The 25,633-nt window shown below is 44.0% G+C and overlaps 1 protein-coding gene across 2 annotated transcripts in view; it reads left to right on the plus strand.

Annotated features, from left to right (window-relative positions):
• The window catches only part of pacs2 (phosphofurin acidic cluster sorting protein 2), a 124,372-nt gene that overhangs the window by 87,538 nt on the left and 11,201 nt on the right, over window positions 1-25,633 (plus strand). Inside the window, exons 5-19 of one of the 2 annotated variants that reach the window (XM_083633597.1) lie at window positions 10,612-10,774; window positions 11,760-11,833; window positions 12,320-12,400; window positions 14,263-14,322; window positions 15,131-15,282; window positions 15,673-15,763; window positions 16,946-17,005; window positions 17,410-17,534; window positions 18,041-18,173; window positions 19,670-19,774; window positions 20,314-20,420; window positions 20,651-20,805; window positions 21,343-21,453; window positions 23,801-23,909; window positions 24,708-24,740. In XM_083633597.1, coding sequence (XP_083489723.1) covers window positions 10,612-10,774; window positions 11,760-11,833; window positions 12,320-12,400; window positions 14,263-14,322; window positions 15,131-15,282; window positions 15,673-15,763; window positions 16,946-17,005; window positions 17,410-17,534; window positions 18,041-18,173; window positions 19,670-19,774; window positions 20,314-20,420; window positions 20,651-20,805; window positions 21,343-21,453; window positions 23,801-23,909; window positions 24,708-24,740 — 1,559 coding nt within the window. The remainder of the gene's footprint in view (window positions 1-10,611; window positions 10,775-11,759; window positions 11,834-12,319; window positions 12,401-14,262; window positions 14,323-15,130; window positions 15,283-15,672; window positions 15,764-16,945; window positions 17,006-17,409; window positions 17,535-18,040; window positions 18,174-19,669; window positions 19,775-20,313; window positions 20,421-20,650; window positions 20,806-21,342; window positions 21,454-23,800; window positions 23,910-24,707; window positions 24,741-25,633) is intronic. The other variant, XM_083633598.1, reaches the window with a different exon arrangement.

Raw genomic sequence — 25,633 nt, forward strand, 5'->3', positions numbered from 1 at the left:
CACTAGGAACATGTTGACATGACGTCACATTGTAGCTGCACTAGGAACATGTTGACATGACGTCACATTGTAGCTGCACTAGGAACATGTTGACATGACGTCACATTGTAGCTGCACTAGGAACATGTTGACATGATGTCACATTGTAGCTGCACTAGGAACATGTTGACATGACGTCACATTGTAGCTGCACTAGGAACATGTTGACATGACGTCACATTGTAGTTGCACTAGGAACATGTTGACATGATGTCACATTGTAGCTGCACTAGGAACATGTTGACATGATGTCACATTGTAGCTGCACTAGGAACATGTTGACATGACGTCACATTGTAGCTGCACTAGGAACATGTTGACATGACGTCACATTGTAGCTGCACTAGGAACATGTTGACATGACGTCACATTGTAGCTGCACTAGGAACATGTTGACATGACGTCACATTGTAGCTGCACTAGGAACATGTTGACATGACGTCACATTGTAGCTGCATTAGGAACATGTTGACATGATGTCACATTGTAGCTGCACTAGGAACATGTTGACATGACGTCACATTGTAGCTGCACTAGGAACATGTTGACATGACGTCACATTGTAGCTGCACTAGGAACATGTTGACATGACGTCATATTGTAGTTGCACTAGGAACATGTTGACATGACGTCACATTGTAGTTGCACTAGGAACATGTTGACATGACGTCACATTGTAGTTGCACTAGGAACATGTTGACATGACGTCACATTGTAGCTGCACTAGGAACATGTTGACATGACGTCACATTGTAGCTGCACTAGGAACATGTTGACATGACGTCACATTGTAGCTGCACTAGGAACATGTTGACATGAAGTCACATTGTAGCTGCATTAGGAACATGTTGACATGATGTCACATTGTAGCTGCACTAGGAACATGTTGACATGATGTCACATTGTAGCTGCACTAGGAACATGTTGACATGACGTCACATTGTAGCTGCACTAGGAACATGTTGACATGACGTCACATTGTAGCTGCACTAGGAACATGTTGACATGACGTCACATTGTAGCTGCACTAGGAACATGTTGACATGACGTCACATTGTAGCTGCACTAGGAACATGTTGACATGATGTCACATTGTAGCTGCACTAGGAACATGTTGACATGACGTCACATTGTAGCTGCACTAGGAACATGTTGACATGACGTCACATTGTAGTTGCACTAGGAACATGTTGACATGATGTCACATTGTAGCTGCACTAGGAACATGTTGACATGATGTCACATTGTAGCTGCACTAGGAACATGTTGACATGACGTCACATTGTAGCTGCACTAGGAACATGTTGACATGACGTCACATTGTAGCTGCACTAGGAACATGTTGACATGACGTCACATTGTAGCTGCACTAGGAACATGTTGACATGACGTCACATTGTAGCTGCACTAGGAACATGTTGACATGACGTCACATTGTAGCTGCATTAGGAACATGTTGACATGATGTCACATTGTAGCTGCACTAGGAACATGTTGACATGACGTCACATTGTAGCTGCACTAGGAACATGTTGACATGACGTCACATTGTAGCTGCACTAGGAACATGTTGACATGACGTCACATTGTAGCTGCACTAGGAACATGTTGACATGACGTCACATTGTAGCTGCACTAGGAACATGTTGACATGACGTCACATTGTAGCTGCACTAGGAACATGTTGACATGACGTCACATTGTAGCTGCACGAGGAACATGTTGACATGACGTCACATTGTAGCTACACTAGGAACATGTTGACATGACGTCACATTGTAGCTGCACTAGGAACATGTTGACATGATGTCACATTGTAGCTGCACTAGGAACATGTTGACATGACGTCACATTGTAGCTGCACTAGGAACATGTTGACATGACGTCATATTGTAGCTGCACTAGGAACATGTTGACATGACGTCACATTGTAGCTGCACTAGGAACATGTTGACATGACGTCACATTGTAGCTGCACTAGGAACATGTTGACATGACGTCACATTGTAGCTACACTAGGAACATGTTGACATGACGTCACATTGTAGCTGCACTAGGAACATGTTGACATGATGTCACATTGTAGCTGCACTAGGAACATGTTGACATGACGTCACATTGTAGCTGCACTAGGAACATGTTGACATGACGTCATATTGTAGCTGCACTAGGAACATGTTGACATGACGTCACATTGTAGCTGCACTAGGAACATGTTGACATGACGTCACATTGTAGCTGCACTAGGAACATGTTGACATGACGTCACATTGTAGCTGCACTAGGAACATGTTGACATGACGTCACATTGTAGTTGCACTAGGAACATGTTGACATGACGTCACATTGTAGCTGCACTAGGAACATGTTGACATGACGTCACATTGTAGCTGCACTAGGAACATGTTGACATGACGTCACATTGTAGCTGCACTAGGAACATGTTGACATGACGTCACATTGTAGTTGCACTAGGAACATGTTGACATGACGTCACATTGTAGCTGCACTAGGAACATGTTGACATGACGTCACATTGTAGCTGCACTAGGAACATGTTGACATGACGTCACATTGTAGCTGCACTAGGAACATGTTGACATGACGTCACATTGTAGCTGCACTAGGAACATGTTGACATGACGTCACATTGTAGTTGCACTAGGAACATGTTGACATGACGTCACATTGTAGCTGCACTAGGAACATGTTGACATGACGTCACATTGTAGTTGCACTAGGAACATGTTGACATGACGTCACATTGTAGTTGCACTAGGAACATGTTGACATGACGTCACATTGTAGCTGCACTAGGAACATGTTGACATGACGTCACATTGTAGCTGCACTAGGAACATGTTGACATGACGTCACATTGTAGCTGCACTAGGAACATGTTGACATGACGTCACATTGTAGCTGCACTAGGAACATGTTGACATGACGTCACATTGTAGCTGCACTAGGAACATGTTGACATGATGTCACATTGTAGCTGCACTAGGAACATGTTGACATGATGTCACATTGTAGCTGCACTAGGAACATGTTGACATGACGTCACATTGTAGCTGCACTAGGAACATGTTGACATGACGTCACATTGTAGCTGCACTAGGAACATGTTGACATGACGTCACATTGTAGCTGCACGAGGAACATGTTGACATGACGTCACATTGTAGCTACACTAGGAACATGTTGACATGACGTCACATTGTAGCTACACTAGGAACATGTTGACATGACGTCACATTGTAGCTGCACTAGGAACATGTTGACATGATGTCACATTGTAGCTGCACTAGGAACATGTTGACATGACGTCACATTGTAGCTGCACTAGGAACATGTTGACATGACGTCATATTGTAGCTGCACTAGGAACATGTTGACATGACGTCACATTGTAGTTGCACTAGGAACATGTTGACATGACGTCACATTGTAGTTGCACTAGGAACATGTTGACATGACGTCACATTGTAGTTGCACTAGGAACATGTTGACATGACGTCACATTGTAGTTGCACTAGGAACATGTTGACATGACGTCACATTGTAGCTGCACTAGGAACATGTTGACATGACGTCACATTGTAGCTGCACTAGGAACATGTTGACATGACGTCACATTGTAGCTGCACTAGGAACATGTTGACATGACGTCACATTGTAGCTGCACTAGGAACATGTTGACATGACGTCACATTGTAGCTGCACTAGGAACATGTTGACATGACGTCACATTGTAGCTGCACTAGGAACATGTTGACATGATGTCACATTGTAGCTGCACTAGGAACATGTTGACATGACGTCACATTGTAGCTGCACTAGGAACATGTTGACATGACGTCACATTGTAGCTGCACTAGGAACATGTTGACATGACGTCACATTGTAGCTGCACTAGGAACATGTTGACATGATGTCACATTGTAGCTGCACTAGGAACATGTTGACATGACGTCACATTGTAGCTGCACTAGGAACATGTTGACATGACGTCACATTGTAGCTGCACTAGGAACATGTTGACATGACGTCACATTGTAGCTGCACTAGGAACATGTTGACATGATGTCACATTGTAGTCACATTGTAGCTGCACTAGGAACATGTTGACATGACGTCACATTGTAGCTGCACTAGGAACATGTTGACATGACGTCACATTGTAGCTGCACTAGGAACATGTTGACATGATGTCACATTGTAGCTGCACTAGGAACATGTTGACATGACGTCACATTGTAGCTGCACTAGGAACATGTTGACATGACGTCACATTGTAGCTGCACGAGGAACATGTTGACATGACGTCACATTGTAGCTACACTAGGAACATGTTGACATGACGTCACATTGTAGCTGCACTAGGAACATGTTGACATGATGTCACATTGTAGCTGCACTAGGAACATGTTGACATGACGTCACATTGTAGCTGCACTAGGAACATGTTGACATGACGTCATATTGTAGCTGCACTAGGAACATGTTGACATGACGTCACATTGTAGCTGCACTAGGAACATGTTGACATGACGTCACATTGTAGCTGCACTAGGAACATGTTGACATGACGTCACATTGTAGCTACACTAGGAACATGTTGACATGACGTCACATTGTAGCTGCACTAGGAACATGTTGACATGATGTCACATTGTAGCTGCACTAGGAACATGTTGACATGACGTCACATTGTAGCTGCACTAGGAACATGTTGACATGACGTCATATTGTAGCTGCACTAGGAACATGTTGACATGACGTCACATTGTAGTTGCACTAGGAACATGTTGACATGACGTCACATTGTAGTTGCACTAGGAACATGTTGACATGACGTCACATTGTAGTTGCACTAGGAACATGTTGACATGACGTCACATTGTAGTTGCACTAGGAACATGTTGACATGACGTCACATTGTAGCTGCACTAGGAACATGTTGACATGACGTCACATTGTAGCTGCACTAGGAACATGTTGACATGACGTCACATTGTAGCTGCACTAGGAACATGTTGACATGACGTCACATTGTAGCTGCACTAGGAACATGTTGACATGACGTCACATTGTAGCTGCACTAGGAACATGTTGACATGACGTCACATTGTAGCTGCACTAGGAACATGTTGACATGATGTCACATTGTAGCTGCACTAGGAACATGTTGACATGACGTCACATTGTAGCTGCACTAGGAACATGTTGACATGACGTCACATTGTAGCTGCACTAGGAACATGTTGACATGACGTCACATTGTAGCTGCACTAGGAACATGTTGACATGACGTCACATTGTAGTTGCACTAGGAACATGTTGACATGACGTCACATTGTAGCTGCACTAGGAACATGTTGACATGACGTCACATTGTAGCTGCACTAGGAACATGTTGACATGACGTCACATTGTAGCTGCACTAGGAACATGTTGACATGACGTCACATTGTAGCTGCACTAGGAACATGTTGACATGACGTCACATTGTAGCTGCACTAGGAACATGTTGACATGACGTCACATTGTAGCTGCACTAGGAACATGTTGACATGACGTCACATTGTAGCTGCACTAGGAACATGTTGACATGATGTCACATTGTAGCTGCACTAGGAACATGTTGACATGATGTCACATTGTAGCTGCACTAGGAACATGTTGACATGACGTCACATTGTAGCTGCACTAGGAACATGTTGACATGACGTCACATTGTAGCTGCACTAGGAACATGTTGACATGACGTCACATTGTAGCTGCACGAGGAACATGTTGACATGACGTCACATTGTAGCTACACTAGGAACATGTTGACATGACGTCACATTGTAGCTACACTAGGAACATGTTGACATGACGTCACATTGTAGCTGCACTAGGAACATGTTGACATGATGTCACATTGTAGCTGCACTAGGAACATGTTGACATGACGTCACATTGTAGCTGCACTAGGAACATGTTGACATGACGTCATATTGTAGCTGCACTAGGAACATGTTGACATGACGTCACATTGTAGTTGCACTAGGAACATGTTGACATGACGTCACATTGTAGTTGCACTAGGAACATGTTGACATGACGTCACATTGTAGTTGCACTAGGAACATGTTGACATGACGTCACATTGTAGTTGCACTAGGAACATGTTGACATGACGTCACATTGTAGCTGCACTAGGAACATGTTGACATGACGTCACATTGTAGCTGCACTAGGAACATGTTGACATGACGTCACATTGTAGCTGCACTAGGAACATGTTGACATGACGTCACATTGTAGCTGCACTAGGAACATGTTGACATGACGTCACATTGTAGCTGCACTAGGAACATGTTGACATGACGTCACATTGTAGCTGCACTAGGAACATGTTGACATGATGTCACATTGTAGCTGCACTAGGAACATGTTGACATGACGTCACATTGTAGCTGCACTAGGAACATGTTGACATGACGTCACATTGTAGCTGCACTAGGAACATGTTGACATGACGTCACATTGTAGCTGCACTAGGAACATGTTGACATGATGTCACATTGTAGCTGCACTAGGAACATGTTGACATGACGTCACATTGTAGCTGCACTAGGAACATGTTGACATGACGTCACATTGTAGCTGCACTAGGAACATGTTGACATGACGTCACATTGTAGCTGCACTAGGAACATGTTGACATGATGTCACATTGTAGTCACATTGTAGCTGCACTAGGAACATGTTGACATGACGTCACATTGTAGCTGCACTAGGAACATGTTGACATGACGTCACATTGTAGCTGCACTAGGAACATGTTGACATGATGTCACATTGTAGCTGCACTAGGAACATGTTGACATGATGTCACATTGTAGCTGCACTAGGAACATGTTGACATGACGTCACATTGTAGCTGCACTAGGAACATGTTGACATGACGTCACATTGTAGCTGCACTAGGAACATGTTGACATGATGTCACATTGTAGCTGCATTAGGAACATGTTGACATGATGTCACATTGTAGCTGCACTAGGAACATGTTGACATGACGTCACATTGTAGCTGCACTAGGAACATGTTGACATGACGTCACATTGTAGCTGCACTAGGAACATGTTGACATGACGTCACATTGTAGCTGCACGAGGAACATGTTGACATGACGTCACATTGTAGCTACACTAGGAACATGTTGACATGACGTCACATTGTAGCTACACTAGGAACATGTTGACATGACGTCACATTGTAGCTGCACTAGGAACATGTTGACATGATGTCACATTGTAGCTGCACTAGGAACATGTTGACATGACGTCACATTGTAGCTGCACTAGGAACATGTTGACATGACGTCATATTGTAGCTGCACTAGGAACATGTTGACATGACGTCACATTGTAGTTGCACTAGGAACATGTTGACATGACGTCACATTGTAGTTGCACTAGGAACATGTTGACATGACGTCACATTGTAGTTGCACTAGGAACATGTTGACATGACGTCACATTGTAGTTGCACTAGGAACATGTTGACATGACGTCACATTGTAGCTGCACTAGGAACATGTTGACATGACGTCACATTGTAGCTGCACTAGGAACATGTTGACATGACGTCACATTGTAGCTGCACTAGGAACATGTTGACATGACGTCACATTGTAGCTGCACTAGGAACATGTTGACATGACGTCACATTGTAGCTGCACTAGGAACATGTTGACATGACGTCACATTGTAGCTGCACTAGGAACATGTTGACATGATGTCACATTGTAGCTGCACTAGGAACATGTTGACATGACGTCACATTGTAGCTGCACTAGGAACATGTTGACATGACGTCACATTGTAGCTGCACTAGGAACATGTTGACATGACGTCACATTGTAGCTGCACTAGGAACATGTTGACATGATGTCACATTGTAGCTGCACTAGGAACATGTTGACATGACGTCACATTGTAGCTGCACTAGGAACATGTTGACATGACGTCACATTGTAGCTGCACTAGGAACATGTTGACATGACGTCACATTGTAGCTGCACTAGGAACATGTTGACATGATGTCACATTGTAGTCACATTGTAGCTGCACTAGGAACATGTTGACATGACGTCACATTGTAGCTGCACTAGGAACATGTTGACATGACGTCACATTGTAGCTGCACTAGGAACATGTTGACATGATGTCACATTGTAGCTGCACTAGGAACATGTTGACATGACGTCACATTGTAGCTGCACTAGGAACATGTTGACATGACGTCACATTGTAGCTGCACTAGGAACATGTTGACATGACGTCACATTGTAGCTGCACGAGGAACATGTTGACATGACGTCACATTGTAGCTACACTAGCAACATGTTGACATGACGTCACATTGTAGCTGCACTAGGAACATGTTGACATGATGTCACATTGTAGCTGCACTAGGAACATGTTGACATGACGTCACATTGTAGCTGCACTAGGAACATGTTGACATGACGTCATATTGTAGCTGCACTAGGAACATGTTGACATGACGTCACATTGTAGCTGCACTAGGAACATGTTGACATGACGTCACATTGTAGCTGCACTAGGAACATGTTGACATGACGTCACATTGTAGCTACACTAGGAACATGTTGACATGACGTCACATTGTAGCTGCACTAGGAACATGTTGACATGATGTCACATTGTAGCTGCACTAGGAACATGTTGACATGACGTCACATTGTAGCTGCACTAGGAACATGTTGACATGACGTCATATTGTAGCTGCACTAGGAACATGTTGACATGACGTCACATTGTAGTTGCACTAGGAACATGTTGACATGACGTCACATTGTAGTTGCACTAGGAACATGTTGACATGACGTCACATTGTAGTTGCACTAGGAACATGTTGACATGACGTCACATTGTAGTTGCACTAGGAACATGTTGACATGACGTCACATTGTAGCTGCACTAGGAACATGTTGACATGACGTCACATTGTAGCTGCACTAGGAACATGTTGACATGACGTCACATTGTAGCTGCACTAGGAACATGTTGACATGACGTCACATTGTAGCTGCACTAGGAACATGTTGACATGACGTCACATTGTAGCTGCACTAGGAACATGTTGACATGACGTCACATTGTAGCTGCACTAGGAACATGTTGACATGACGTCACATTGTAGCTGCACTAGGAACATGTTGACATGATGTCACATTGTAGCTGCACTAGGAACATGTTGACATGATGTCACATTGTAGCTGCACTAGGAACATGTTGACATGACGTCACATTGTAGCTGCACTAGGAACATGTTGACATGACGTCACATTGTAGCTGCACTAGGAACATGTTGACATGACGTCACATTGTAGCTGCACGAGGAACATGTTGACATGACGTCACATTGTAGCTACACTAGGAACATGTTGACATGACGTCACATTGTAGCTACACTAGGAACATGTTGACATGACGTCACATTGTAGCTGCACTAGGAACATGTTGACATGATGTCACATTGTAGCTGCACTAGGAACATGTTGACATGACGTCACATTGTAGCTGCACTAGGAACATGTTGACATGACGTCATATTGTAGCTGCACTAGGAACATGTTGACATGACGTCACATTGTAGTTGCACTAGGAACATGTTGACATGACGTCACATTGTAGTTGCACTAGGAACATGTTGACATGACGTCACATTGTAGTTGCACTAGGAACATGTTGACATGACGTCACATTGTAGTTGCACTAGGAACATGTTGACATGACGTCACATTGTAGCTGCACTAGGAACATGTTGACATGACGTCACATTGTAGCTGCACTAGGAACATGTTGACATGACGTCACATTGTAGCTGCACTAGGAACATGTTGACATGACGTCACATTGTAGCTGCACTAGGAACATGTTGACATGACGTCACATTGTAGCTGCACTAGGAACATGTTGACATGATGTCACATTGTAGCTGCACTAGGAACATGTTGACATGACGTCACATTGTAGCTGCACTAGGAACATGTTGACATGACGTCACATTGTAGCTGCACTAGGAACATGTTGACATGACGTCACATTGTAGCTGCACTAGGAACATGTTGACATGATGTCACATTGTAGCTGCACTAGGAACATGTTGACATGACGTCACATTGTAGCTGCACTAGGAACATGTTGACATGATGTCACATTGTAGTCACATTGTAGCTGCACTAGGAACATGTTGACATGACGTCACATTGTCTACGTTTGGCCAGTTATCCACTGGAATAAGCAAACATCAAAATTGGTACATCACCAATATCTGTGTTTTAACAGTGTTTGTGTTTTAGGCTAGATTCTTTCTTTAATGTATGAGCTTTGGTTAAGAATGAGAAAAAACTGAGAGATGAGCTGATAATTGTTTAGCCCAGTTTAGAAATTAGCCAATTAACCACCTTGAAATGGATAATTTCTTAACCACCTTGAAGTGGATAATTTCTTCATCAGTTATCTCTGTGTGTTCTACCCCCCCAAGGTGATGCAGCACCCCACAGAGGGAGGGCAGGTTCTGCCTCTGTGCAGCAGCCAAAAAGACCTGCTGGGCAAGGTGGCAGAGATCTGGATCTTCTCCTTGTCCAGTCAGCCGATAGACCACGAGGAGGCAGCCCTGCAGGGGGGGCAGAAGATCAAGTGCACCGGTACGCTCCCCCCCCCCCCCCCCCCACCGCTCATCTCACCGAGGTCAACACAGCACGACACCGTCACAATCACCCGATACCAGCAGGCATCACAGGGCTCAACGCAGCTTGTTGTCTCACTAATTGCCCAGGAAAGAAGCCAAGTGTCACAGAGTGTTGTGATTATATATCAGGGTTCCCATGTGTTCTTGAAATGCTGTGAATTTGAGGGTGGGAAAGGCCTTTTGAAAATAGACATAAATAGACATGGGTCATTGAACGTGCTTGTTTTTTTTATATATTTTTCCCCCCCGATTTTTTATCCCATTTTTATCCCCCATTAGTGTAATTTAATTTATTTATCCTGGTTGCTACTCCACCCTCTGCCAATCTGGGGAGAGCCGAAACTGGCTCCATGCTTCCTCCGAGACATGGGCAGTTAGCCAGCTGCTTCTTTTCACCTGACAGGGGAAGCTTCACCGGTAGGACATAGCACGTGGGAGGTTCACGCTATTCCAACCAGTTCCCCTCCCTCCGAACAGGCACCCTTAACGACCAGAGGAGGCACCACATTAGCAACCAGGATATTGCATGTTTTGGTGAAGGGGGGGTTCCTATATGAACGTGCTTGTTGAGAAGTGTTCAGACATTCAAGCCTCTCTCTCTTCTTAATCGTTGTCTGTGAGCTTCTGTAAAGCTGCTAGTTCTCATTATAAACATTCCCAGTGTTGTAACAGTAACTAACCTTGATCCATGTCTCAAACTAGGCCATCTTGGGTCCTTCAATTTGAGGGAATTGGGTCTGGAAAATCCTTGAAAAGTCCTTGAGTTTGATGTTTAAGAAGGTGTGGCAACCCTGATATATACAGTAGCTACATATAAGGTTCTGCACACCGTATTCTAGAACCAAACTGCACATCACATCTCAAAGGTGCACTGAAATATGTATGTGGAGTCTTTTGATGTGCCTGCTAGTAGATAGGTTGATGCCTCTCGTGTGCTTCAGATAACTACTCGGAGGAGGAGTACGAGAGCTTCTCCTCAGAACAGGAGGCCAGCGACGACGCTGTGCAGGCCCAGGTGAGTCGGCATGGAAAAGGCAGTTAAACGGCAGTTAATTCACAAGTACAATAAATGTACAGGAGTTCATATTGGTGACATTGCTGCTGAAATGCATTAAAAGCGTACAGATTTGCCATATCGAGGGTTTAGAGCGAAAGGGGCATAAGTGACAGTGTCCTAATTGTATAGTTTTTAGCAGAGCAAAATATATATTCAAAATATTATTCATAACAAAATATTATTCATAACATAAGCTATTAACTCAATTGAATCTAGAGTTTTCACTTGAGTCTTTTGTCCACCCCCACACTCATTTTTTGCCAAAATGTCACATTCACCCCTTTTGCAGCAAACCCTTTGCTACACACTAACACAACATGGTGTTAGGACAACAGTGCCTCACATACAGTAGAAAGGGATAAATACATACAGTTGATAGTAGATGATACATGTGAGTCTTATTTATGGGAGGCTGTGATTTAACTCTGCTTTTCTTGTTTTCAGGATCTTGAGGATGACGAGTACGACGTGCAAAAGCCAAAGAAGCAGAGGAGGTCAATTGTAAGGACCGCCTCCATCACCAGAGTAAGAGACAGCTGACCCCATTCAACTAACGTATAAGAAGGATGTGTCTGTCAAAAGCACCTTATAATACCATGAGGGTATAGCTTTTGTAGTATGAGAAATAAACCTCTATATAGGATATATTATAATACCATGAGCGTATAGCTTTTGTAGTATGAGAACTAAACCTCTAACTATGACAGTGTGTATATCTAACATATACAGGAAGAATACTCACACGTGATTCTTGCAGTAAGCTTTACTTCCCTTAGCTTAGTATGGACTTAGTATGGGAATTTGGGATACACTAATTTGTTTTTAATATAATTTGCATACATTATTTTGTGTGTCTCGACTCGCATCCAACCACATTCACCTAGATTTGTAACCTGAAGCTCGTTTGCTGGTGCCGATCAAAACTAAAAGGTTATTGGGAGCACTGAGTGTGCAGGTGTTCATTTTCCTTTGCTCAGCTTTGACTTTCTTGTTGTTGATCCTGCACCTGTAGTGGAATATGGGGATCGGCATTACAGTCTTTTCTACATCCAAATGAATTAGTATTGTTTTGTAGTCGAGCGTAGCTGAAACACATTCAGCCAGTGCAGTGGGAAATGCTTCTCAAACATTTGAAAATGTATGATAACCGCCTCAATTATTTATTTTTTTTCCAGTAATGCTTCTATTATTGTGGGCAGGTGCCTAATAGAGTACCACAGGAATGAGCCCGGAAGTCCTGGATGTTACACTTCCACTTCCTACGTGTAAACGTCAATGGGATTTTTGTTGCTTCCCCCCCCCACCACCGTCATTTTCAGAAAACGCTTCAAAAGTCCTAAAAGTTTTTTTTTTTTTTTTTTTTTAAAGGGGTGGCTGTAGCTCAGGAGGTAGAGCGGGTCGTTCACTAATCGCTTTGGATAAAAGAGGTCGGTGGTTCGATCCCCGCCTCCTCCAGTCTGCATGTGGAAGTGTCCTTGGGCAAGATACTGAACCGGTGTATGAATGTGTGTGTGAATGGGTAAATGTACCTACCCATTGTCAAGCGCTTTGGATAAAAGCGCTATATAAATGCAGGCCATTTACCATTTAAGCAGGAAGTGCAGGGCCTTCTGGGTAAGACTACAAAAACCTGTCATCCCTGTGATACTCTAGAAGTAAAATGAGCACATTTGAATGAGCTCAAATGAGTCAGATGTAATGTTTGTGCCCATAGAGACACTGTGGAGCGCGTCATCATTCAGAAGCCACGCCCAAAACGGGGGAAAACAGGAAACCCCCCCCTCCAATCCTGGCGTTCTCCTATGTCGCGTGCATGGTTGCATGTCGCACCAAAAGATTGTATATACGGAAGATGAACACTCCAACTTACTTCCTTGACAGCTAGATCCACATTTTTCTTCTCGCCAATTCTCAATGGCTTCCTTGTTTTGCTCAGGAGTACAAAAAAACTTTAACTGGCAATTTTTTACATTTGTTGTGTGCGCAGCCCACCACACAACAGCTTTTAGCTATGTTTAATTCAAGGAAAATGACGCTGGTGTGTGGGAGCGAACGGAGCGATTTCCCCCGTGATGGGCGTGACCTATTTCATGCAGTGTCTCTATGGCTGTTATGTTATTATGAAGCTCAGTGAGCAGAAGCAGGAGATGAATGTGGCGGAAATGGGGGGTGAGGCATGATGTTGCTTGATTATTGATTGACATGAGCACACACTGGCTCAATCAATATCCAGCCCACACTGCAAATGCGTCTTCCACTGCTAAAATGACTATAATGGAGCTGTGCTTAGCTGTTGTCTCTGCATTGGACTGCTGAGAGCACTACAGTAAATCACTGCCTGTTCACAAACTGACCAGTGCTTGTGTTTTGATTGTCCTCTCTTTTAGCAGCAGAACTTTAAGCAGCGAGTGGTGGCTCTTCTGAAGCGCTTCAGAGTATCAGATGAGGTGGGTCTTTCTCTCAGTGCTGTCGGTCGGGGAATCCTATTTTCCTGGGCTTTCCTGAGGATTCATTCAGTCTCTAAAACTGTCCAGGATTGTGTCAATGGCAAACAAAGTAGTCGGTAAACCCCAAAAGCTCTCGACTCAACTTTTCACAGAAAGGATGAGGAAAAAGGCGAGGAGTATCCTGGTACATAGCTCTCATCCTTTACTCAGCCAGTTTGAGCCTCTGAGACTCAGCTATAGAGTCCCTCTGACAACCAAACATGTATGTAAGAGGTCCTTCATCCCACATGCCAGTATTCCTAACATTACAAAGTGGCTGACAAGATGTCAACCACAGGCATTGACATGAACTGTTCTTAATGTGTAATGTGTGTGCAGGAGTCCTTTGTTTCACTTGAGTTGGCCCTTGCTCTCATTTATTTATTGGCACATATTTAAAAACAGAAACGGACAAAATGAAAACAACAAAATATTGTGCGGGTAGAGACGGAAACCCCTAGGTGGGCTTATACAAACAGGCTTATACAACAGGTGCTCCTACACACCTGTCATTTTAGGTGTGCAATACAACCTCATCTCTGTGTTTGTTTTACTAACTACCTGCTGGCTGCTTATGATGTAGTTTTTTGAGTTCGGTACAATAAAGTTCTGTTCTGTTCTATTCTATTCTAATGGTGTGTGTGTGTGTGTGTGTGTGTGTGTGTGTGTGTGTGTGTGTGTGTGTGTGTGTGTGTGTGTGTGTGTGTGTGTGTGTGTGTGTGTGTGTGTGTGTGTGTGTGTGTGTGTGTTCGTGCGTGCGTGTGTGAAGGTGTTGGGCTCGGAGCAGGACCCCGCAGAGCCGCCTCCTGAGGTGGAAGAGGATTTGGACTTTGAGAGTCTGGACTTTGAGAACCCCAGCGACAGCGGGCCCGAGCTGGATGATGACGACAGCGTCCTCAGCACGCCAAAACCCAAACTCAAGTGAGGCGTCATCTGTGTTGCTGAAGCACCTGCTAGCTCAGGGTTCCACTGATACGTTTTTTTTTTAAAGGCCGATAGTGATGTTTTTGACTGAAGCTGCTGATACACGATATTTTGTGTTGATATGCTGAAAATGTGACCATTTTCATGGACAGAAAATGACAAGGATTCAGTGTTTCTCCAAGAATTGTATTATTTTCTTACTAGAAAAGGACTATGTACTACTGATAGAAATGCCAGTCCTATCAAAGCCTAAAATCAAAGATTGATGATGGTAGAGATTTGGATGCCTGGCTTGCTTTTGGGAAGGAATAGAAAACAATACACAAATACAATGAGAGTTTTCTTTGATCCTTTTGCTTCTATCTAAAGCATGTCTCCTGCTTCCAGGCCGTATTTCGAGGGCCTCTCGCTCTCCAGCTCACAAACCGAGATCGGCAGCATCCACAGCAGCCGGAGCCACAGGGAGCCCCCTAGCCCGGTGAGACTGAACGCTACAGTGAATTACACTGTCATACATCTAACAGATTATACTATTTACCTTCAATAGCTATGTCTTTTTTCTTCACTATCTTTTTGGACATGCAACTTCTGACCATTTCAAATGAGATTTACTTTACTTTTTTTGCATTCCTTGTCACATCCCTGCATCAGATCCCTGCTTCTTTTACTCTTTTTAAACAAACAAGGTTACTAAGCTTGTTTTATACTCGCCGTGCCGCGAAGGGCGCGGGGGAGGAGCGAGGGGCACGAGCATCAAATGACGTCAATGTGTTGGGCGCGACCCCCGTAGGCCGCCCACCGTGTACCTGAAGATCTTTCTAGGAGCGCGACCTCCGCACGGCTTCTCTCCAAACATGGACGCTTTCGAGCCACTGAGCCCTGAACACTGAGCTGCTAAACTTTGATTGGCAACTGTTCGTTTTTAGTCATTTCACCAAGTAAATGTGTTGTGTTGAGAGCATGGTTGAGAGAGATTAAAAGCAGCACAGAGTAGGCTATCAGGGCTGAAAACCGAAACGGCTATTCAGTAAAAACAAGTTTGGTGATTCATTCATGTGCTGATATACGGTCGTTTGAGAGTGAAAGCGCACTCGGTACTGCACATAATAGCGTTTCATTGCGACTTTTCACAGGCTGTTCTCGCTATTACCATTGTACAATGTAACATGCTGATCACTTGGCTGATCACTTCTGAGTATAAAAGCATCTGCCCCAGCGCGAGGTCCGCACGTGACTCGCGGAGCTCCGCCTCACGGAGCTCCGCCTCACGGAGCTCCGCCTCACGGAGCCTTGCTCGAGTATAATGAGCCCTTAAGAACAGAGCAAAACAGCTGTGGGCTGAGCAGCATAGGCTAACCACAGTGTTGCCCTGAGGAACTCCACCAGAGCACAAGACTGTTAATTGCCTTGATTAAGGGGCATGACATCAATTATTGAAGCAAGCAGAACTTGTTCACTCCCCACAGTCACATTTTCCTCTCGGTTTGCATGTTTAAACTAGAGGTATTGTGTTCACAAGTGTGTTGATCAAACTGTAGGGTTTCTGTTGAACCAAGTGTCCTTTGCACAATGTTTTGCAATACAAAGCTTTATTTTGTGAAATAAAAACACCAGCAAAACCACATAACGTTTCTTATTTCTTTCACCGCTCTCGCACCAGATGGACCCAGACAAAGACAAGTGCGGTGGGGCCGACAACGTCTCTGATAATGCATCCTTTGTGAGTATGAACTCCTCAAACTGCCTGACATCTGTATGTGCAAACAGCTTTTGATACAGGTCGAGAATTTCAGCACAAGCATCACTTCTCAGTTTAAAAGTTGACCAACAAAAATGGTTACACTTTCCCCTACACATGAAACACATTGTGTGTACCGTAGTTGTAGAGCCACGGTCACTTCACATATTGTGATATTCACTGCTGTGAAGAATCAATTGCAGCTTGTAATGGTCAGGTTTACACTCAATACTCAGTCACAATCAGGATCAATTCTACTGAATACCAATTGAAATCCAGTCAAGACATTAGAGTCCGTAAAATGTCTAAAAATATATATATTATTGTCAGCTCTTAACTGCTGAATCCTGATGGTGTTTTCTGTGTGTGTGTGTGTTTTGGCCCAGGAGCAGCCGGAGGCGGTGACTCCCACCACAGAGCTGGAGATGGACAACATGGACACGTTTTTAGAGCGGCTGCCCCCGACCGGCAAGATGAAGAAGACCGAGTCCCTCATCATTTCATCCAACAGGTACAACTCAAACAAATAGAATCCATCACATCAAAGCAGTAGGTTCAGTCCACTCTGCCACTGATGCCTTCTGTTCTCCATCACATCAAAGCAGTAGGTTCAGTCCACTCTGCCACTGATGCCTTCTGTTCTCCTCGATATGGGGGTGTAGTGGAGGGTAAACCCACCAAAACTCACTTTACCCACTGTTATATTTGCAGAATAGAGTTTACTCACATTTCTTAGGCGACCATAAATCTTTATAATGCAGATGTATAGTCTTCATTGGGGTTACGAAGTATCACAATGCTGTAAGTTACATGAGGATAGGGTCTTTTTAATGGGGAAATGTATACATTATGGCTAATGTCTCCCTGAAAATGTAATTGATTTGGTTGATATTGGTAGATATTGTTATTCTGATCAACACCTGGAGTTTACACTGCTTTTGATTTCAAACTACATCACTGGCTCTACCTCTAACAGTCCAGTCATTCATGTCAGTTCCTGATCGTCTGTGGTTTCAGGCAGGAACCTAAACTGGCTGGAAGGCGAGGCCGGAGCACGTCACTGAAGGAGCGGCAGCCCAGCAGGCCACCGAACGAGAGGGCCAACAGTCTGGACAACGAGCGCTCCCTGGACACACGCTGCCACCTACAGGTAGGAGGGCAGAACTAGTCTGCAACATTGCACTTAAGTCGTTCTGTGCTGCTTAATAAATCTCTGCCACAGAGCTACAACGCAGTAATGACTACACAGTTGTTTACCAAGTTTCTACACCACTAAATGGATTGAATTGACAAACTGTAACATGTGAACTGTAACATCTATAAACTTTTAAAATGTAAGCCAAGGAAGAGAGGAAGAGGAAGAGAACTGCTAGACTTGGGTATTATTTTGTTTATTTTTTATTTATTTTACCTTTATTTATCTTTATGTGTAGGCTACTTTGGGAAACACTCCAGATGAACTCTATCCACCTTATTTTTGAATGCCCCACTGTACAAATAATTGTGGGTACAAGTTCCGGTTTACCGTGACTTATTGTTGCAGCTTGCCATTTCCTTTGTTATACTCTGGCTGCAGACCCGAATTATAAACCGGAAACTGGAGTACGTTATAAAAGTTATAAATATAGTCACGTTATAAACAACTAACCAACGCTGGGGGTCCGTATGGAAACGGTGTTACTCGAAATGGTTAAAAGTTAAATCAATTTGGTCATTTAGTGGGCGTTTTACTGCCATGTAACATAGCTAGCTAGCTGCTAACATTAGCCACAGTAGGCTGTGCACTGCGCTCTTAAAGGGATATTTATCGACGAGATTTCTGCCAAGCTGGACCTGATTAGTGATTTGCTCTGTTCGCCCAGACGGGTGTCAAGCTCTCAGCAACAAGGCTGGGAGGATCACACCGGAAGAAAAATGCATAGGCATCATGGCCACTAGAAATAAGGTGGATAGATCAGTGGTTCTCAAATGGGGGTCCGGGGACCCCCAGAGGTCTGTGGCACTTTGCCAGGGGGTCCGTGAAAGGTTTTCAGGAAAATAGAAATAAAAACTTTTTTTGTGCAAAAGCTTCATAGTCCAACGGAAATATTGTATGCTTTAAATCTAAAATGGTTCATGGATTACATTCTAATCTAACAAACCTATCAATTTAAAAGTCAAGCACGTTACCGTGGAAACAATTAAGCTTAGCCCAAAATCACAAATCAGAATGAGGGGGTCCCCGGTATATCATCTTGTAAGGGGTCCTTGGCTGAAAAACATTTGAGAACCTCTGCTATAGATCATCAGAGTGCTGTTGAGAGGGGCTGTGGGTTTATGTGTTTGAAATAACATACTACCTGCTTTGTTCCTTTAACTTGAAGCCCACACTTTTGCCTATTTACAAACGCTAATAATGTTTGGATTATATATCTTAATTTCTGTCCAAATAATTGAGTCATTTCAAGTTTTTACTTCCCGGAGATTTGGAAGAGTAACTGTAGGACACTTTTATCCAAAGCATCTTAGAGCAATGATGGCAGCGTTAGTGCCTTGCTCACTGAGCTGGGGCAGGACCATGTAGTCAGTCACAGCTCTGAGGAGATCCAAATCAAACCTTATCAGAGCCCACATTCCCTGTGTGTTTATCTTATCTCCCCTCACCAGATCCCAAGGAAGACTGTGTACGACCAGCTAAACCACATCCTGGTGTCTGACGACCACCTTCCTGACAGCATCATCCTCATCAACACGTCAGACTGGCAGGGCCAGGTAGAGGGTCACTCTCCACACCTTTTCCTTCTTTAATGCCTTTTTTTTTTTTTTTTTACCTTTATTTATACAGGGGGAGTCTCACTGAGAGCAATGCTCTCTTTTTCAGGAGTGCCCTGTTCACATTCACACACACATTCATACCTGGAAGCTGACCAGTACAACCACAGTCTGATCTGCTGGCCACTGATCAGCTCCACTGGAGCAGTTGGGGTTAAGGGCCTTGCTCAAGGGCACCTCAGTGGTGGTAATGAGGGAGGGGCAAGCGCTGCCTTTTCACTTTCCCCACCCAGATTTATCCTGCCGGTCCCGGGGATTGAACCGACGACCTTCCGGTCACAAGCTCGCTTCTCTAACCATTGGGCCACCACTGCCCAACTAAACTCCTTTGAAGGAATCATCAGAGTAGGACTTTTTAATCCAAAATGAGACGTCCACCATCTGGAAAAAGTGACACAGACGCTTAAGAATTGATTCATTCTCTTTAGTTGTTTTCTTCTACTCAGTTTATCCATCCTTTCTTTTTGTCTTCCTCTCAGTATCTTTCAGATATCCTGCAAAACCACCACCTGCCTGTGGTCTGCACCTGCACTACAGCCGACATCCAGGCTGCGTTCAACACCATTGTCTCGCGCATTCAGAGATTGTAAGTCCGCCTCTCACATACTCATATTGTCTCTCTGCAGACTATGTCGTTTACTGTGTGAAGTCCTGTGTTGGTGTATCATATGTGGCAGTACAGTACAGTACTGTATGTACTATGAAACTCTGTAGCCTAAGTTGTGTTGGTGTATCATATGTGGCAGTACAGTACTGTATGTACTATGAAACTCTGTAGCCTAAGTTGACAATATGTCAACGTGTTTTCTGTCCTAGTTGTAACTGTAACTCCCAGACGCCCATCCCCATAAAGATAGCGGTGGCCGGGGCGCAGCACTACCTCAGTGCCGTCCTGAGGCTTTTTGTGGACCACCTTTCCCACAAGACACCTGACTGGCTGGGCTACATGAGGTTCCTTATCATCCCTCTAGGTTAGTGACAGCCTGGTTTGAATGTGTCTGTTATCTATGTAAACATCCATGTATCATTGTTGCATCAAGTGTGTGTTGCTATGATTATTGTAAATAAATGAGACCATGGTTGTGACGATTGGTAGCTTCTATTTCACACCAGTTGATGCCAGTGTTTCCTTTAGACTCCAACTCCCATAGTCCCCTTTAGACTCCAACTCCCATAGTCCCCTTTAGACTACAACTCCCATAGTCCCCTTTAGACTCCAACTCCCATAGTCCCCTTTAGACTACAACTCCCATAGTCCCCTTTGCTCCCTGTCCCCTCTCCCCCTCCCTGGCTTCACTGAAGAGGATCGACATATTGGAAGTGATTTTTCCACTATCTGCCATTGCAAAAAAGACTCTGGAGCTCTGGAGCTCTGTTACTGTTTTGTGCCATAAAGCAATACGGTGTTAATACTAATGTCTCAAAATGAATGTGGTCCTGATTTAGTGATGTTAAAACCTTTAATGCCAAACCTTAGATCTTCATTGTGTCTTTTTAATTGCATTCAGGAGCCCACCCAGTCTCCAAATATCTGGGTACTATTGACTATCGATACAACAGTTTATTCCAAGATGCTGCTTGGAGGGATCTGTTTCACAAGCCCGAGGCACCTGTCGTTGGTAAGTTATTACATTGTATTTACTGGTGACAGGTGTTTAGCATGCATACTTTGCTGTATCACACACACACATTTATCTGTCATTTAAAAGAGTCATTATAGAGCATCTACAGTCAGCGATTGAAGTAGTGGGAATGTCGAGGAAAACCGGTCATTTTTGCTGCAGGTGAATTTAGATTGAAATGTAATGTCTTTATAATAACCATCATTAATCAATGGTAAATTGATAGTTAATTAAAGTTGAGTTCAAATTTACTGTTATCAAACAATGCAATTATAATTAATAATGTTTACACAGCATTTATTAACCATTTACAAACTATTATAAACATCCGCTGCAACTTTATAATAGCATCCAAATAATGTTTGTAGATCTGCTCCCCTCTGTCCCCTTGTGTGCTTATCTGTACCATCTCGTTCTCCTCTGTCCCCTCCTGTCCTCCTCTGGACACAGGGGACAGAGGAGGACAGACCAGTTTTGTCTCTCTAAACTTTGGACTTTGTAATAAAGACAAAAATGCCCCATAAATAACCTTAAAGTCGAACTGAACCTGTTCGTCACGTGCATAATGAGTCCGTTTCAGACTGTCTAAGATGACAGGTTGAGAGGCGGGTCATAGTATCATGTCGATGATTTTATTTGACAATTCTGGGGACTGGATTGAGCTTTGGCCAATCATGGCATGTTCCACCCCCAAATCGAGTGGGATTCAGCGTGTTGTCGTGCTACGCGAGTGGGATCCGCGGAGTACCAGGCAGCCAGCTGCTTCGTGCGGAGGGAGCGGACAATCCAATGAATGGGTGCTGCCCGCCCGCCTGGAATCTCCGAGGGGAGACCCCCGACAACCACACTCTCAAACGCTCTCAAGCGCGTGCCTTTTACGCTATTTCTGTAAATACGATATCCCTGGAATGCGCTTTTTAACAAGCCAGTTACATTTCTTTGCATTCTTAGAGATTATAGTTTTTGTTTGTTGTTCATGTTTCTAACAATTGGCCAAGTTAGTAGTTAGTTTATGGGATAGGAATTCTGCCAGATGACAGGCACTAGGCGCCATTTTCCAGACAATTGGACTCGAGTCATAGGGACTCGGACTCGAGTCGACTCGAGTCGCAAATTTGATGACTTCCGACTCGACTCGGACTTGGAAGGTAAATACTTGAAACTCGACTCGGACTTGGAAGAAAATGACTCGAAACTCGACTCGGACTTGTGACAAGATCAGCCGAGTGCACCAGCTGGGCGTATGCCTAGGTTTACACGCTACGTCCGATGTAGAACTCAAAGTTACGACTAACTTAATTTTATGACTAGTGCACCCTGTATGCGCTGCGTCTGTGTATGGAGCAGGCGTAAAAGTTACACCCAAATGCGTAGCTACTCACTGACAGCTGTCTCATCTTGATCTGCGCGTGATGCGGCCGGAATCTTCTCCAAAAATATCGATCGATATGTGCTGTAAATAGACGCATCAGCAATGTAATGCAGTGTAATGTAATCAGCGTCTTGGTACAAGGCTAATGCGTCGGAAGATCTTTCAATTTCTTCCTGACTTCGTCAACTGCCCGCAGTGCGCAGTCTGCCATCGCATTCAGTACTGATTGCACTTGTGATCAAACTGCTTGTGTTGGCGCTGTTAAATTGAGCTGTGAGAACGTTTCTATGCTTTGAATACAACTCTATAAGTTTGAGCTGAGTTGGAGCTGTCTGTCAGCTGTCTGGAGCTCGTCTGAGAGAAGTGTGTTGCTTGGCAACAAGCACGTATTAACGTGAACGCGCACGTCCGCAGCCTAATCTCTGCCTTGTCATTTTTTCTAACCTGTGACTCGACTTGACATAACCTATGACTCGACTCGAGACTTGACTTGAAATAACATTGTGACTTGACTTGCCGACAAAAGGAAAGACTTGGGACTTGCTTGAGACTCGGGACCAATTGACTTGAGACTCGCTTGGGACTCGGATCAGAGGGACTTGGACAATTGTCTGCCATTTTCTACTTCATTTGGAAGAGAAAATGATCCTGAAATGAAGATTTGATTGACAGCTGCATGTCGTGATATGATTGGTTGATATGGGGTAGAAATTTGATAGTACTGGGTGACGTCAGCAAACTGTAAATTACTGTTATCAATGAAATCTTGAAAAACAAACTTTTGACGTGAAAAAGTGTGAAAAACTAAAGAAATTAGATTGTTGTGATTTGTTTTGCATACATTATTAAATAGGTGCACTGCATACCCAGGTATTTGAACTAAAAGAAAAGAAAAGTCATTCTTGGGTTCAGCTCGACTTTAACAAAGAAAAAATAAATAAAAAACACTAGTAATTGTTCTGTCCTGTGCAGTCCAGGAGAACCCAGATGTGGTGTCGAGGGTAACACAGTACATGGTGGGGGCCAACGGGGCTCACCAGCTGCCCATCGCAGAGGCCATGCTCACCTATAAACAGAAGAGGTGAGTTTACTGCAGGACCTCTTCCTCAGGTGGTGAAGACATGAGGGGATTTCACACTGATCGTTAATATCAGGTTCACAGAAGTGGAACTTCAAATGTGTTAAAAAGATGGGCGTCCAGGTAGCACAGCAGTAGATGGGCGTCCAGGTAGCACAGCAGTAGATTCCCTGCCTACCAACATGAGGGTTGCAAGTTCAAGCCCCCCATGTTACCTCTGTCTTGGTCGGGCTTCCATACAGGATTACAGGCACAATTGGCCGTGTCTGTGGGTGGGAAGCCGGATTAAGGGTATGTTATGTGTCCTGGTTGCTGCACTAGTGCCTCTGCCTCCTCTGGTCAGCCGAGAGCAGCTGTTCAGGGGGGAGGGGAACTGGGGGGAATAGCGTGATCTTCCCACATGCTACGTCCTGCCGGTGAAACTCCTCACTGGCAGGTGAAAAGAAGCGGCTGGCGACTGCACATGTATCGGAGGAAGCATGTGGTAGTCGGCAACTCTCCCCAGATCGGCAGAGGGGGTGGAGCAACAACCAGGACACTCTAACAAGTGGAGAAAACGGGGCAGAATTCGGGGAGGGGAGGGAACTATGAACTATGAACTGCCATGGAAACGGTTGAATTTAGTAATTTAGTAATTTTAAGGTTTCATCTAACAAGTTTCTCATCACTAATGTTGTGGAGGTTGTGTGTGTTTTGTGGGACTGGGGTAGCTGACGTGTGGGAGTAAACATCACTGTCTTTCCATCTGTGTGTGAATAACATGTTTTCATTTTGTTCATTTTTTCTTTTCTTTCTTTGAAGGAAAAAGAGCTTTCATTTTGATTTTGCAGTAAGGTATTGTGGTCGCTTGAGTCTTGTTTCACACTTCGCCCGGAGATTCATGCGCTTTCTGTGTTGAAAACCATTTCCCCCTCGACCTTCACAGCCTGAGCTGAGCTGGAGCCTGCCACTTTAACAGCTGCCTAGTCACTTTTCTCTATGAACAGCCTCAGCCAGATACCTTTTAGATCAGATGGAACTCTGTCACCCAGGTCATGGCTCTCATGCTTATTTGCTGTTCTAATATTAGAAACACACTATAAGATTTCTTGAATCTACTGTAGTCGAGGTATTTATTTTAAGACACACTTGTCTCAGCCTAAAATCTATCACCAAGTGGGGTTGTTGCAGTCGAGAAGAGCCTTCCCATCCATAATTGTGATGCCATAGATTCACCCCTTTTTGCTCAAATTAAATTCAGGTGTCACTTAAGGACACTTCTCTAACAAGGAGTAAGGAATTCAAACTTAGGTGTGAAATAGAACAAAACATTCCTAAACAGCAGCGAGTGAGCGCTCACCAACGTTAGATCTTCCTCTCTCCTCTTGTTGGTTTCCTTTGGTATAAAGCATCACAGACTGTCCAGGTTGGTAGACATGATGTTTGGTATGAAGCATCACAGACTGTCCAGGTTGGTAGACATGATGTTTGGTATGAAGCATCACAGACTGTCCAGGTTGGTAGACATGATGTTTGGTATAAAGCATCACAGACTGTCCAGGTTGGTAGACATGATGTTTGGTATAAAGGATCACAGACTGTCCAGGTTGGTAGACATGATGTTTGGTATGAAGCATCACAGACTGTCCAGGTTGGTAGACATGATGTTTGGTATGAAGCATCACAGACTGTCCAGGTTGGTAGACATGATGTTTGGTATAAAGCATCACAGACTGTCCAGGTTGGTA

This window comes from Poromitra crassiceps, assembly GCF_964638095.1.
Source record: "Poromitra crassiceps genome assembly, chromosome: 3".
In the NCBI taxonomy this organism is placed as follows: Eukaryota; Metazoa; Chordata; class Actinopteri; order Beryciformes; family Melamphaidae; genus Poromitra; species Poromitra crassiceps.